Source organism: Coturnix japonica, chromosome 11, assembly GCF_054131305.1.
Source record: "Coturnix japonica strain WE chromosome 11, WE-NBRP24, whole genome shotgun sequence".
Lineage (NCBI taxonomy): Eukaryota > Metazoa > Chordata > Aves > Galliformes > Phasianidae > Coturnix > Coturnix japonica.
In genome coordinates this window covers 4,433,902-4,449,918 of record NC_140673.1, presented here as the reverse complement: position 1 = coordinate 4,449,918, position 16,017 = coordinate 4,433,902, and the positions used below count along the sequence as shown (strand labels likewise).

Genomic DNA, 16,017 nt, shown 5'->3' with positions numbered 1-16,017 from the left:
ATCAGCACTAAATCTCTTCTCTTTACTTCTTCTGTGTTGAAAACATTCACGTTAGGAGGAAAGAGCCGTGTGCATGTGCATGCGTATATATTTCAGATGCGTATGAATATATATGTAAAGTAGCAAGCAAGATTTATTTATTGTTCTCTATCATCGGGGCAAATGCATCGGTCATTCTGAGCCCTAGTAATCACAAATGGATTTTTTCCCCTAAAGCAGTACAATTGCTTTCTTCATTTTTAGGCAAGTTATTCATCTGCTGGAGGTTGTGCTTGAGGTTGTCTAGAAAATGATTGTGGGTTCATATCAGCTTCAAGGAAAGGAAGAAGAAATCCAAGTGTTTGAGATTTCATATTGAAACAGCACCCGTAAACTAAAGCTAAATTAATGACAAAAATACTCTGAAAATTTAAAAGCTCCTTAAAATTGTGAATTAAGTGGTGCCTTAGGGATGGGATGTTCCTTGGAGGAGCTGCTTTGAAACTGTCTTCCTGGGTTTTCATTCTTGCAAGGCAATAGAAATTATTTCCACTCAGGTAGATGATTTTGAACACTGTGATTGTTGCAGCCATTTCGAAACAGTGTTAGGAGAAAGTTCTAAAAATTTTGTTAGGTATTAGGAATTTACTTGATCCCAAGCCCTGTTTTCAACACGCTGTAGAAAGCCTGGCTTTCCTTGACTCCTCAGGATAAGATAAAGGGTATTTAAGTGCTCAACCTTTACTGATATTATTGGGATACAGAGAAAAAATTGGTTGTGCTGATGCCCCTTTTAGTGCCTAGACTGCTTTTGAAAATGGTACATAGGTTCCTAAATCCCTGTTAGCACACTTTCCTTACAAAGATGGTTTTGATGAAAGATCCACTGCAGCCATTTTTTTTGTTTCTATTTGATGAAAGAATAAAATAGAAAATCCATTAAAGGTGCCCACTGCAAAGAGGGCAAAGTAAAATTTCAACTCTTTTTGGAGAAGGGAAAAATGGAAAATGCTGGGGACAGAGAGGGACGCTTGCCTCTGTTTCGTGGAAAATGTTTGCTGTAAATGTTGATATCTTTCTCGAAAGTGAACCCCAGCAATGGCCAAACAAGGAATGTAAAGGGGAAGTGCTCGAAGTCAGGGAGCAGAGTAATAAAGCACAGGTTTGTTCTGTAACAAATTCCAGCACTTGTGCGACTTTTTAGACATATGGGAGTCCATTTAGGAGGCAAATTGGTTGCAGCCGCCAATTCAGAACCTATTGGAATCAGTGGAAATATTCCCATAGTCTTCTGTCCTAGAGAAATGCTGTTTCTGTCCTTCCTTCCATCCCTAGCCCATGCTCTCTCTGTGAGCCATATGGAATTCATCTCCCTCCAAGACAGGTAAGGGAAGAGGCTTCGGCTGCTTAACGGTACGATGTAGCTATGTGGACAGGAACAGTTGATTTCTGCTTGGTTGGCCACAAATCAGGTAACCACCACATTGGGTTGGAGCTGCTGGCTTTGCAGGAGCTATCTCCTCTTCCTATGTCAGGGCTGAGTGTGGTTTTAATCACCTCAGCACACTAATTGTGTCGCTCAAAAAGAGCTTGGAAAAATGAGGGTCTGTGTTTCGACAATCATCGGATTTCTTTATTGAGCAAGGAAAGAGAGGGATACTCACAAGCACTCTTATTTCTCATAGAAGATTCATTGCCCATCCTTATGATGAAGACAGAAGTGCAGCCATCAGGCTGAGGACAGAGGGCTCCAGCTCAGTTTCCTAGAAAGGCTTGGGTTGGAAGGGACCTCAAGGATCATTAAGCCCCCTGTTCTCTTCCTTCCCTCTCCTTCATGTTTGCCTTGCCCCTCCGATGCTCTGAGTCCCTTGAGATGTGACCCCCTGTCTCCTCCTCCAGTTGGTGGTGGCAGCCCCAGGGCCACCATCACCTCCAGCAGAAGAACAAGAGCCGACAGGAAAACCTCCCCTGACAGTGCTGTGCTATCAGTGGCTCTGTCCCCTTCTCTGCTGAGCAGCAAGTTTCAAGGCAATCTTCTCCGAGTGTTCTGGACAATGAATGTGTTTCTTGCCATGTAATTAAATTATCCACTTTAGAAAGAAAAAGATGTGGTTTTGTTCCTATTACAAAAACAAACAAACAAGGACTGATATTTATTACAGGCCGATGCTACTCAACAAGTGTTTTCTGGAGCTCTAATAAATTGCTGAAGAAAGTTTACAGCTGAGCCCTAAAGATGGTTTAGTTTTCCAAGTGGCTGGGGCATATTTATTTCCCATTTTGTTAACCCACAGCATGGAGAACAGCTCAACGTGCTCTTGCCTGGGTTCAGACGGTGTCAAACTCACGCTCTTCACCCCGAAACAGTTAATGGCTTTTTAATTAAAACCACACCAATTATTCATTTTCAAGTTTTGCATTTATTTTTCCCCTCCATTGCGCCATCTGCTCTCTGCTTTTTCTTCTGCTTCATTAGAATGGCTTCCAAGAAAATATTAATAATAATAATAATTAAAAAGCAACCAAAAGACCTCAGCCACGCACCCAGAAAGCAAACAAGGTTCAAGGGCATGTGTGAGAAGTGAAGGACAGGGCAGGTTGGCAGCGATCCTTCTTGGTGGCATCTGGAGAGTAGTGGGCACAAGGAAGAGGCGCAGGAAACCCTGAGGACATCCATCTTAAGGCTCTCAGGGCTGCAGAAGGAGAGATCAGCCCCCATCAGGGAACCCATGTATAGCAATGTTGGAGTTCCCACTGCATTTTGGTCACGTTGCCCAAGCAGTAAGAAATTCAACAGCTCAGCAATCAGGTCTAGGAAACCTCATCTTCTAAGAGATTGAGAGCAGCCTTCATTTTAAACATGTCATCTGTGCATGAAGATGAGTGTGGACAGATGTCCCCAGGGAACTTAAGTGCAAGTTGTTGTTGAGCACATGCTTAAATATTTGGCTGGATTACCGAGCTGGTATTGAAGCGTTTGCTTTTGGAGAGAGATCCTCAAACACGAGAAAGCTGACTGTTTTCAGCTCATTACTGGATGCCAGTGACATCATTCGTTTGCAAGATGAGAAAAAGTGTTTAAACGAGATTAAAAAAAAAATAATAAAAAATTAAACAAGATGCAATTTTAATGACCACTTACAAAGGAGATTTATGGGCATGCATAAAGCTGCTTTCCACAGGAGAGGGACTAAGCTTTTAACAGTTACCTTCCTTTGCATTTTCCCCCCCTCTTGCAATGTAATACCCACAAATATTTGTGAGTTGTGACTGTGCTCCGAAGGGTTAGTCCTCTTCCAGGAGGGAGAAAAGCAGAAAAGAGTGGTGCCAATTTGTCTGCCCAGACTCTGATTGTGGGAGGGTTTTTTTTTTTCTTTTCCTGCAGGGGAGAGAAGCTGATGGGACTCTTTCTCTCTGCGGGGTTAGGGATATCTGATATCCAGCCCGAGTGCAGCGCTGCAGACTGAACTTTCATCTCCAGCAGCGAGGGACTTACCAAAAAGAAAGAAGAGTTTGTGGATAAAGGTCTTTGCTAAATTTGTGGGAGATCTCAGAGTTTCTGCTGGGGAAATGAGGGCTGTTCGAGTGTCTGATTGTAAAGAGCACAGACTTTTATAATGTGCACTGAGAGGGGGAGAGAGAGAGAGGCGATGGTTTGGAAGAGCGGAGGTGGTTTCAATACATCTATTTATTTATTTGAGTGCCCTGGGCTCTGCCCTCAGCCCGGCTGGGCCAGGTATCCAGTGACCCTTGGTGCTGATTAAAGTTCCCGGGTGACCTCTGAGTGCTTTTGTTACCCTGCCTGGTAATAAAACCCCGCTTAAACGCCTGGCTTATCCAAACCCGTGGCTCCTTCTGCAGGGAGCTCCACAGACAGCTCCACTCAGCCCCTGGGAACGCTCAGCTTAGCCTGGGTTAGCAAGCCCTGTTTAACTGGCCAGGAGGAGACCCTGGTGGCCATCTCAGTGTTCCCAAATAGCCATGTGGGTTGGGTGGATGACCTGAAGGTACCACCGCCTGCTTGTGCTGCTGTAGTGTTCTGTGTTGTTCTCATTGCTGGCAACCATAAGAAGAGCAAAGGCACGGCATGAAGAGCTGCCTCCAGCTCAGATCCACAGTCCTTGCAGGCTGGAAATGAGGATGTTCCCTCTCCCCCAGCCTCACTTCCACTTGGTGGAAAGCTTGCAGAAGAAAAATAGGAAATGAGTTCTCTCCATTGCCAGCTGGTAGATTTGCTTGTCATCTCTGATGAAAGTGAGGTGGCAGCAGCTGAAGCTCAATCTGCCTTTTAATCTGAAAACTGAGTGTTGTACAAAGAAACAAATGAGCAAATCTCCACTTTGCCTGCCTCCTCATCCTCCTCTGCTTTCTAAATGATGAGGCAAGGCCAGAGTCTTGTCCCAGCCTGGCTATGGGAGGTTTGGGCAGGGCAGATTTTACAAAGCAAAGAGCCCTTCCCATGGAAACAATAGCCCAGGTGCTTGTGCACTTTAATCGTGTACAGTGCCAATGTTGCGATCCCTAAGCAAGTTCCCAAAGCCTGATGGTTATCACCACTGTGCACCAGTAACAAGCCACCTCAGTCTGGCTGGAGATGTGATAGTCCTTCCAGGAATGATTGTGTCTGATGTGAACTCAGCCCTTGATTCAAAATATTATGCAGAGGAATAATAAATCTTGGTTTTAAATTGCTGCCCCACTTAAGCTTTGATTAGACTCTGATGGTCTGTTCACCCTGGAGCTGCTGGTATTAATCTGCATGCTAAACCCTAATTATAAACTGCTTGTGGCATTTCCAGATGATATCAAGATGTTTGGGATTAAAAGAAACCATGATGTTGACTTTACAGCTTAAAATGACCGTCGACTACCTGGTCCCCACAGATCTAATAACACAGGTCTGTGTGGGGAGGAGAGGGAGAAAAGAGGGAGATTTGGCCCAAGTGTGTAGCAGGGGTCTTGTGGGGGAGAGGGCTGCCTGCAGGCTGGCAATGTGTGCACACACTCGTGTAAGTCGATACACCTACACATATACGTCCTTGTGCAGGTGCCCTTTGTTTCCAGCTCAGCCTTGTTCTCATCCATCCCTAAACAGTGCTACAAAGAGGGTTTCATAGCTGCAGAGTTGTGCTTTGGCTCCTTGGCACTGGGGTATTGGCAGAAGAGAACTCAAGCAGTGGTGATATTGCTGGGAATGGGATGGGATAGGATGGGGTGGGGTGGCATGGGATGCAATGGGATGGGATGCAATGGGTTGGGATGGCATGGCACGGCATGGCATTTTGGTCTGGGTATGCTCCAGCTGCTTGTCTGCTCTGGGTATTTTTTGTGGGCTGCAAGACCTGTTGGAAGGTTGTCAGACAGGTTTTTAGGCAGGGTTCTGGGTGGTGAGCATGGGACCCAATTGGGGTTATGAGAACCCAGTTGGGGTTATGAGAACTGCTGTATCCTGTCACCTCTCTTTGGGTCTGCTGCCAAGGATAAACTGCCTGTGCACCAGTTTCCCCACCTGACAATGAGACGAGATGTGCTGAGATCTCTGGAACACAGCAGATTGAAATGTGTCTGTGCTTATTTATCCAGCACAAATGCATGAGTTGGCCATTGGACACTCAGAAAGGATGAAACTGAAGTATCTGAGTTGGGTAGCAAATACCTGATCCTCTTCTCCTGGAGAGGGACAAGGAGGTGATTTCCTTGAGAATTCACATAAGGTGACAAGCTTTGAATCAAGTAAAAAGAAATGGCTGATGAGGGGATGTTTCACGCTCATCCTGTGGAGATTATCCTACTCCTGTTGTAATAGCAGTGTGAGATCTGCAGTATTTCACTCAGGAGCTCAGAACATGTCTTCCATTCATTCCCTGTCCTCATCTCTCTGATTGTTTGTCTTTTGCTTGTGGTCTTCTGGGGCTGCTTTGGTCCATCACAGGATGAGTCTGGTAAGGAAATACTTCCTGCATGTCTGATCTTATCCGGGTTATGATCCCTGCCATGCTCTGAACATAGAGATAAAACAGCTGGACAAAGTAGCCTCAGGTGGGTTCTTTGAAAGCCTGGTCTCATAGGCCACAAAATGATGGGCATCAAACCCTCTAGGTGCTTGCAGCACCCTACCATCTCCTAGTGGGATTTCTTCCCATAAATGAAAGCTCCTGGAGCAGGATGCACTAATCCTGGCTTTGAGCTGCTGCTACGTCTATGTTGCTCTTCTGTGGAGGCTGTGCTTATGGGGAGCATCATGACTCATCTCAGGGTATCAGCTCAGAGCTGAGCCCCTCGTGGACTTGCCGGAGAAGCTCTGTCTTTGTAGTAGATGCATACGTGTTCATGTGGATATGAGGAACAATCTCTTCTCAGAAGGAGCAGTAGCAGGGGCTGCCAAGGGAGATGGTGGAGGGACATGGTCAGTGGGGATGGGCTGGGGTTGGACTTGAGGATCTTAGTGATCTTTTCCAACATCAAAGGTTGTATGATATGGAGACCCACAGTACCCACATGCTAAGTCATGGCCTGAAGCAGTGGCTGAGCACCTGGTGGGAAGGCAGGGCCAACCCAGGGGAGCTCAGGTGTATGCAGCGTACCTCAGTGACTGGAAGGGGTAGAGCCGGGATCCACCCCTTCCCTGACCTCACTTAAGGGTTGGCAGTGGAGGTGAGGGCATCGCTTGTTGGATATCCCTGTGTATCCTAGGCCTTCTAAGAGTAAGCAGCTCTTCTCCTTCGTTTCTGTATCTGCGGCTGCTGCATTTGGGCTCCTACTTGTTTGCTGTAATCAAAGACTTTGCCACTCTGCTATTATCATCCCACTGCAGCATTACACCAGTGCAAAGGGGATGGATGTTGTTCAGGCTCCCCAGCACAGCTGTCAGGTCAGCTGTAAAACTGATTAGAAGGAGAATGAGAAGAAAGAGGGTAAAAACTGTTTGAGAAGTGGTCCCTTACATTAATACCCACCCCAAAATGGGACACGCTGATATGCAGTGAGGCACTGCTGCTTGCACAAAGATGCATGTGCAGTATTTTGGGTGTAAGTATGCCCACATGTGTGCATACAGCTTTGCCCCACTGTCTGCCCTGGGTAGCTTTACTCTGCCCTAAGCTGAGCACAGCAGAGCCCCGCCACACTCTTTTGGGTCTTTGAGACTGCAAAGGGTAAACTGGGACTGGAGTGGGGGCCTGAAAGCAAACTAATGATGAAACTGTCTCCTCCATGCCTGTGCCTTAATTAAATGCATGGAGAGGCTCGGGGAAGCACATCTGTTTTCAATCTGGAGCTCTTTGATGGCATCAAATGTTCTTTCCCCAGATCAGGGGGGATGGAAATTCTGGGCTGGCTGTGGCAGCGCTGAGCCCAGGCTGCAGCCATTGGGATGTGGGGGTCTTGGGGGCCTGGTAGGAGTGTGCCAGCACCCGCACCCCTCTCTGCACCCACCGGGCTGCCTTCAGGCCCACTGAAAAGGCTGAGCACCGCCTGTCCTGCTTGTCTGCATCGCCAGGACCTGCTGGGACCTTGGCTCACTGGCTGCAGAGCCCTGAGGGGTCCTTCTCTTATCTTTCAGTCTCCTTTGCTCTTTTGGTTTTTTGTTCTGGCTGTTGTTGGATTTTTTGCTTCAATTTCCCATTTTTTCCCCCCTCCCTTTCCTACTTCTTGCTTTTCTTGTTTCTTAGTTCTGTTGTGCTTTTTCTTCCTCTCTACTTTATCCCCTTCTCTTTCCCATTTCTATCACATTTTTTCATCCTTATTTCTCATTTTGACCCTTTTTTTTTTTTTTTTTTTTTTGCTCCCAGCAGGGCCGTACCCACCCTTTTCCCACTGACCATACCCCCACCCTCACACCCCTCTAAAGGGGCCTGAGAGCCGCTTCTCCTCAACCCGGGGGTGGGGGGCTGACCGGTGCCCACCGTATCCGCCTCTCATCCCGGCCGGGGGTGGGGGGCCCCGCTCCGGTGCCACGTCCCGGCAGGGCCGCCCTCCCCGGGTACCCGGCGGGGCCGCCCCCGCCGTTTGAAGTGCGGCCCGGAGGGGCGGAGGGAGGAGAAGAAGGGAGGGGAGCGGAGCGGCCGGGCGGGGAGGCGGAGGGACGGGGCGCACCCGCCCCAGCCGCCCCACAGCCACCGTTCTCCTCCCGGCCGGCGGCAGCTCCCGGCGCCCCGAGCCGGCCTCTCTCTCCCCTCCGGCATGTTTTAAGGCCGGCCATAGCCGCTCTCCTTTGGGCTTTCCTTCCAGTCGCCTCACCGCCGTCGGGTCCCCGTTCCCCCCGCCCTCGGACCGTGAGCTTCCCCCTCGAAGGGCCGGCGGCTGGGGGGGGAGCGGGGGCGGTGGGCGCCGGGGGGGGGGCGAGGGCAGAAAAGCCCCCGCTCGGCACCATGGCGTCCAGCTATGCCCACGCTATGGAGAGGCAGGCCCTGCTGCCAGCCCGCCTCGACGGCCCCGCCGGCCTGGACAATTTACAAGCCAAGAAGAACTTTTCCGTGAGTCACCTGCTGGACCTGGAGGAGGCGGGCGACATGGTGGCCGCGCAGGGGGACGAGGGCGGCGGCGAGCCCGGCCGGAGCTTGTTGGAGTCCCCCGGGCTGACCAGCGGCAGCGATACTCCGCAGCAGGACAGTAAGTGCGGGGACAGCCCGCTGCCGTTCGTGGAGCGGAGCGGGGTCGGGGCAGAGCGCGGGGCTGAGCGGGACGGGGTCGGGGCAGAACATCCGTCATCCCTCCCTCTCATCCTCCGTCCATCTGTGCCGCCGTCCGTCCACCCGTCACCCGTCTATCCGTCCATCTATCGCCCGTCCCGTCGGAGCCGGCCGCAGCTTGGAGCTCTGCGCGCAGCCCCGAGCTTTCGTGCGGGGTCGCAAAGCCGAGCTCTGCTTCTCCCGGCGCCGTTTGCTTTGGGCCCCTGCAACCCAACCCAACCCACCCCCCGGGCGTGGGGCATCGGACAGTACAGGGCATCCCGTCTTAAAGTGCCGCAATAGAGCAGTGGGGAAGGCGCACGGGCTTGCGCGGTGTTTTCCAAGCGCGGCGCTGTGCGACGGGCGTGTCGCGGAGGACTGTGGTGAGGTAGGTGAGCAAGTGTCTCTGCCTTTCCACTTCACTCCTCGTTTGGGTTAAAAATGCCCCCCAGACTCGGTTTTCGTTGTGGGGCGGGTCTGGCGGCAGCCGCTGCGGAGAGCGGAGCGCAGCCAAGAACACGGGGTCCCTTCCGAGGGCTCCTGTGAGCACCCCCCCCCCTCCTCCCCGGGATCGGCCGTTCCGCCAGCGAGAGGCGAACAAAACGAGAAAAACGAAAATAGCCACTTTCGTTCCTTTTCGTTTTTTTCGCCTTTCTCTGGCGGCCGCCATAAATAAACGAGCGGCACCGCCGCGGTGCCAACATGGACCGGGGCAGCGGGACCGCCACCCATCCACGGCTGCAAGGAACCCTTCGAACCCTTCCCCTGTGCCCCCTGCCCTATCGCGGACTTTCCGCTGTGTTCTCGGAGCCGGCCCGCACCTCGCAGCACCCGCCGCCGCCCCGACCCGGCTTTGCTCGGCTTCCCCCGGCGGGGCTGACAAAAGGGTATCGCTCCCAAAAAGCGGCGATTTTCTCCCACCGTGAGACCCCCGAGCTTCAGCGCGGTGATCGAACGCTTCTGTCCGGCGGAGAGGCAGCGTCCCGGGGCGGCTTTTCTTTTGCGGTGGAAACGGGAGCGAATCGAACGCCGCAGGGAAACTGCTTTAAAAACGTCCCTTCCTGGGAGCCGCCGAAATGAATTTTCGGGCCCTAAAAGTGTGCGTTCAGTGGGTCGGGGAGGCTGCGATCGCCGTTGCCCCGTGGTTCGGCTCCTGTGCCTCCAGGCTGCGGCCGGGCAGCCCCCGAGATAAGCAACGAGTTCTGCCGACAGCTCTTTTTTCCCTGTTTGTTTTTGCCCCCAATTTCCTTGATGGTTTTTAACTGGGCCCCCGGTGGTTCTGCCCGCTGCTGAGCTCAGCCCGGAGCAGAGGGGCTGCATTCTCTCACTGCCCACGTTGCTCTCAGGGCATTGAACGCTTCATGTCCCGGTCCAGGGACGTGTTGCCCAACCAGCAATGCCGAGCAGGGGGAAACTGCCCCTTGAAGTCAGTCAGGGGTTCTCCAAATGCCTTAAAATCTTGGATCCCGTTGTGGTGAATTAGGAAGTTTTCGAAGTGTTTCAAAGCAAGCTGAAAAGAATAGCGAGGATAAATCCTCTCTGTCTCCGAGGGCAGAGCTGTCATCCGTGCCGTGTGGCTGTTTCACTGATGTGTTTAGCAGCCCCGGTGTGGTTCCGTGCCTCAGTTTCCCCACCTGCAGAGTGTCCTGCTGTGTGTGTATCTGAAAAGGCAGCACCCGAGCACAAAATGAGAGCTGATTCAGCGGGACAGCAAACATAGGGCTGTTGTTCTTTGTTACTGAGGGTGAGAAGAGAAAAGCTGCTTGGAGAAATCGTGGGATGTCTGCGGAGTAATGAAAACGTTCTTCTAATCTGGAGGAAAGTCGGCCTGCTGCTGTTCTCTGCCCCAACCTGCACCAAACCAAAGCGTTGGGTGACACCGATGATGAAGTCTTATCCAGACTTGTGAGACTGGAGGAATTACGTTACCATTAATTCATTGTAAAGGGGTTGAGGAGAAAGCTTTTTTCCTATTGGAAAAAAGAAGGGAAAACAGCATCTGTGAGAATAGCTCAGATCGTAATACGTGCGGGGAGAGCTGTCAGTGTGTAACAGGATTTCATCAGCGATGCTGCAAAACCATCACTGCGCTGAGTTCAAATCGCAGCTCTGCAAACATGAAAATCTGAATGGTGAGCATTGGTATCGCTGTCTTGCAGGCAGGAGCTGAGTTCCTCTTTGTTGCAAAACCACCTGATAGATACATCCGTGCTGTGTTTGCACTGAGGCCAACTGAAACTGGGATGGAAACACCATCCCAGTTCAGCAGGGAGGGCTCCCAAGTCTTCCCAGCAAAAGGATGTGGTGCCCTTTGGTAGTAGCAGGAGCCCGATGGTGGGTTCCCAAAGCTCGTGATGCTGAGCAGGGTCAGTCCTCTGAGCACAAAGCAGCAGAGCTCACAGCTTATTTTGGAGATGGCATTTTTGCCATCTGCTTTTTTTGTTTGCTTGTTTGAGTGTGACTGTTGACGGCTCGTAAAACACTGTGGAGAGTGAGCAGCAGAATTAAAATTGGTAGTGCTCTCAGTTCTCTTGTGAGGAAGGAATAAACCCCACTTTGATCCAGGACGTGCTCAACTTCTGCATGTTGGGGTTATTACTATCCCTTGATTTCTCTTGGATACGAGGGGGTGGCAGCCTGGGGCTGTGCTTCTCTCCCAGCCCAGGTTGGGCTGCTGGGGCTGGGCTGTGTTTAGGCAGCTCACCCGGTATGGGGATGGAGGGATGAACCAGGGCAGGGATGATTCCATTGCTGCCTGGGCTCCTGCCTGCCACCTCCATGTCTCATTGCTGGCTGTGGCAGGCAGGACCCCAAGCTGTGGGACACACGGCCGCTGTTTGTGCTGTTCTTCACTCCTTTTCACTTATAGCAAGTGCAGGTGCTGCGGGAAGATAAAATGATTTGTGTATATATTGAATTGTTTCTCCTTTTCTTGCTGATCTGGTGTTGTGGTGCCTCCCCACCCCGTGCAAAAAAAAAAAAAAAAATGACCAAAGCCATACTGTAGGTATGGTATTGTTGTAAAGAGAGGAAGAGCTCTGCCACTGCTTTGTAATGGGAAGAGCAATTCGGGCGCTGACGAGGTATGTGGGGAGAAAGCAGCAGGGCTGTGGGGTTTTTTTTCACAGACTTGTTTTCTCTTGAAGCTCCAAGGGACTCTTTCATTTGTGAAATGCAGCCTTTATTCACAGAAGTTGTTCAGACCGGGATGGGCGAAGAATGGGCAGGAGGCAGGAGCTCGTCTCACAACGAGAGAAGCGAAGCCTTAACCCCATGGCAGCTGTGAGCATCCATCCACGGTGCTGCCGGGAATGAGTTTCCCAAACCCAGCCTTCCCCTCCCAGCCACTCACACAAAAACTGGGGATGGGTGCTTGTTCTGAGGCGCTCCTTTGGGCCGTCTGCTTGGAAGAAATAGAGCAGCTCACTGCTTTGTGCAGGACTGATCTTGGTGCACACCAGCAGTGCGGCGAGCGTCCTGGAGCCTGCCTGCTTTGTCATTTTGCTCTCAGGCTGGTTGGTGTGTGATTGTTTGATGAAGCATTGCCCACTGTTTGATATTTCTCTTGCATCCTTGAATGCTGTGATTTGAAATTGGAAAAGCATTTGTTTTTCACATAGATTTCTCCATCTTCTGCCTTCCTGCAAAGAGGCGCGAGGGTGACCGTCGCAAGCATAGAGTGCTGAAGAGAAATAAAAAGGAAGCAAAGAATGGACAAAAATGGGCATCTTACTGTTTTTAATGGGGGGGGGGGGGGGGGGGGGGGAGGCTGTGTGAATGTGAAGGAGGGAGCTGAGTGGGTCTGAGGGTGCCGATCACGCTGCCCTCCTTTAGATGGACGAAGCCAGGCTTTTATTTGTGCCTTTCACTTTGTTTTATCGCGATCAGATTTGCTTCCTGGTTCTCATGGTCTCCTAATTTGCTGATGGCGTTTGTGTTTGCAGTCCATCCGCAAATGCTTCCAGCTCCTTAATTTGAACAAGGTTTTGCTGAAGGTTTTTACTTCTTTTTGTTTTAATTCCCCCCTTCCCCTGACGTAATGAAAACAGTGCCATGGAAATGAGATTCTGAAACGTCTCGTGAAAAAAGAAGCTGCAGAGTTTGGTCTAAACTTCCAGCAGGCTTTGAACGAATAGCCGCTTTCTGTCATCTGTGCTGAGTTTCCAACATTAGCCACTCCATTTTCTGTCCTTTTGGTGATATATGGAACAGTGATCATATGGGAAAATATTATCTCAGGGTTAATTTGGGCAGTCCCTACTCACACGAGTCATTGCATGCGATTCAGTGGGCTGCCTATGTCTATGCCAATTGATGACTATTAGTATTTAGAGGCTTGACCAGCAGCCTTGAGTCATGCAAAAAAAACCCCTCTCTTGAGGCCGGTGGAATATTTCTGTGCAGGGATGAGGCGTTGCTGTCTGTACTCAGGGGCACCATCCTTGTGCATTTTGGCATTGGTGTAGCACGCACCCAAATAAATAGTGATGGTAGGAAGCCTGAGTGCTCTGACAAGGCAGGCATGGAATTACAGCGTTGTAATTCCTTCGAGATGATGGTCTTTCTTTTTTTCCTTTCTTATTTTTCCCCCCCGGTAACTGAATATGTTCCTATAGTTTTTTGAGATCACCGAAATGGCTTGATGGGATTATAGGTGTTTATTCCTGGTTGCAAGTTGTTTATGGTATATTTAATCGTTTTGGAAAGCCGTATGAAGTAGCCCTGAGGGAGCTGTGCTCCTGCTGAGCCTCCGTTGCATAATGAAGCACATCACGAGTATGACCAAGTGTCACAATATCCCAGCCTCAGGCCTCTGTTTCTGGGGAGGATGAATCACTGCCTTTTGGTTCCCCACCCTGCTCCCTTTCTCTGCAGTGAAGTGAAAATCCCCACCGCCTGGCAGAGGAGCTGCTGTCCAGGGCTGTGTTCTGCCTTTGTCTGGACTGTCCTTGCAGCTTTACGCTCGGAACGCAGAGGTTTCAAACTCTGCATGGGTGGCAGAGCACAGAACATAGGTTTACAGTCTGGTTCTTTCAAGGAGGGTGCATTGCATGTTTTTTGTATGTGGGGTGTGATATCTGGAGCTGGTGAGGAGAGTCACCATCTCCGAGGGATGTGAGATGCCCTCAGTCCCAGTGATGCTTCCCTGAGGGGAAGGAGTATGAATTCAACCTCTCATGGGCCACGCAGGAAAGTCCTTCTGAACAGAACTAAGTTATAGACTCCATGGTTTGAAGCCCGTGTATATGGACCTCATTGCCACCCACTCTGCAGCACAGGGCTGCAGGGGTTTGTGCTGTCACCCTGTGCTGTGACAGCTGAGGGTCTGAGGTCTTTCAGCACCTCAGTTTGCTGCTTTGTCCCTTGGTACATCGGTGTGTGACGTGCCTGTCCTGCCATTTCCCTTCCTGCCTGGCTCTGCTCTACCATACAGCCACAGAAGGCATCATTTCTCTTAATGCGCTTTCTGCTGGGCCCCCTCCCTTATGGAAGGTGCCCTGAGGTGGGGATAGAGGTTACTGCACATCCATTGGGACCACTGCAGCATTGCTCACAGACAAGTTTCCCCAGAATGAGAACATTCCCAGGACGCTGACTGGGCTGGGAGCAGAGCAGCAGTGCTGGAGCTGGGATGGCCTCCCGCAGCGGAACGCCTGGCGTCTGCAGAGCCGAAGCCGGGAGGAGAGCTTGATGAGCAAGCCAGCTTTCATCTGTCTCAGCTTACGTAGCTTTCTGGGCTTCTCTCTCACTGCACAGGCTAAGGAAAGGCTACGGCAGCGCTTAGAGCACTGTCCCAGACAGTCTGGATTTGCTGTGCCCGGGACCTCCTGGTGCCGTGTGTTCCTGGAAGGGAAGGAGAGAGGAGAGGTGAGGGGAGCCAGCTGTGCTGTTAACAAGTCACTACATCCTATCGTGGCATCCAGTTCATATTCCACCCAAATTTTCCCAGCCCTGTCTTGTAGCCCATGTAGGTGCCAGACCAGTCATGACCGTGCAGGGGTTTTAGCTCATGGGAAGCTTTGTTAGTCTGAGTTTTGTTCTTGTTTCCGTCGTGTTGGAGGGTGGTGAGCTGGCAAAGCTGTAAAGACCTGCTCAGCGCTTCTGGAAATCATCTGCTTTTTGGAAGCTTCACTGATACAACCTGTATTTAGGAAAAAGAACCGTGGTTGCAGCTTTTGAAGATCTGCTGCTTCTTAGTGTCATCTCAGCTGCAGGGCTCTGCAGGGATGGATTTGACTTGGGTAGGAGAAGGTGCCTGTAATGGCTCTGCATGGCACCTTACTGGCTGTCTCCGATGAAGGGAGTAGCACAGAAGTGTGTGAACCCAGCATCAAGTCCTTTCTTGGGGTGGATGACTCTCGTGCTGACCATGCTGGAAGGAACTCGTGGATATTCTGAATCTCTTCCCTGAGCGTACTTACTCCATTTTGCCTCTGGGAAGTCCATCTCCACACCCAGGCTGGTAGCGCAGCCTATCTGGTCCAAGGTGCTTGAGGATGTTGGCAAAGGTGGCAGAGATTTTGCAGGAGGAAAAGCTTTCAGGACAGGGTTGGAACTGATCTCTGCATCTTACTTCCTTCACCTGAGTGCTGGTGGGATTCTGCACTCTGGGGACCTAAGGTGGTGGAACCACAGGTTTGGATTTTGTGCTCACATGAAAGAGAGCCCTTTAGGGAAGGTGGTGTTCTGCTCTGTGCACTCCCCAGGCTGCATGGGACTGATATGCATGGGGTGTTTGTAAGGTGCAGACTTTGTGCTGGATTTACACCCAAAATTTAAATAGAAAATGGTTTTTGGTGTGATTCTTCCTTCCCGGTGTCAGTAGATGTGACCCAGTTTTTTGTCGCTCCAAAATTCCTTAGTGCAATATTTATGTCATTTTTCCTGTGTTCTTGCTGCAGTAACTTGGCAAAGTTCACCTGGCTGTGCCTCAGTTTCTCTGCCCATGTAAGTAGGCCATGATCCCAACTCCTTAATAAGGGGCACTGAGATCTGTGGGATAGTTGGTATATAAGAGGTTGGGTTTAACGATTTGGGAATATTCTCCTCCCTCTGCATCCTCTCCCCAGCCAGTTGTTATTTAATTTCCCTCCATCTTTGCAGCTGACCACCTTCCTTCTTAATTAGCTGATTAGCTACAAGGAGATTCCCTTTCTATGAACCAGAGCAACTTCCAGCAAGTTCATTCTTGCAGGGAGCCCTCTCTGAGCCCAGCCACACCTGAACCCACCCCACTCCTTGTGCTCAGGTCTGCTGAACACCATGAGATGGTTGGGCTCTCCATGAGCCCAGAGGATGCAAAGAAGACCTGGTATCCAACAGAAATTGCCAGCAGCCCATTGGGATGATCATGCTCTTTTTCTTGGCT

At 50.7% G+C, this 16,017-nt stretch overlaps 1 protein-coding gene across 2 annotated transcripts in view; it reads left to right on the top strand.

Moving 5' to 3' along the window:
- The first annotated feature begins 4,912 nt into the window (after positions 1-4,912).
- PRRX1 (paired related homeobox 1) overlaps positions 4,913-16,017 on the top strand; it is a 33,720-nt gene continuing 22,615 nt past the window's right edge. For both annotated transcript variants that reach the window (XM_015869727.3, XM_015869726.3), the window contains exon 1: positions 4,913-8,589. In XM_015869727.3, the coding sequence (XP_015725213.1) occupies positions 8,349-8,589 (241 nt within the window). In that variant the 5' untranslated portion in view covers positions 4,913-8,348. The remainder of the gene's footprint in view (positions 8,590-16,017) is intronic.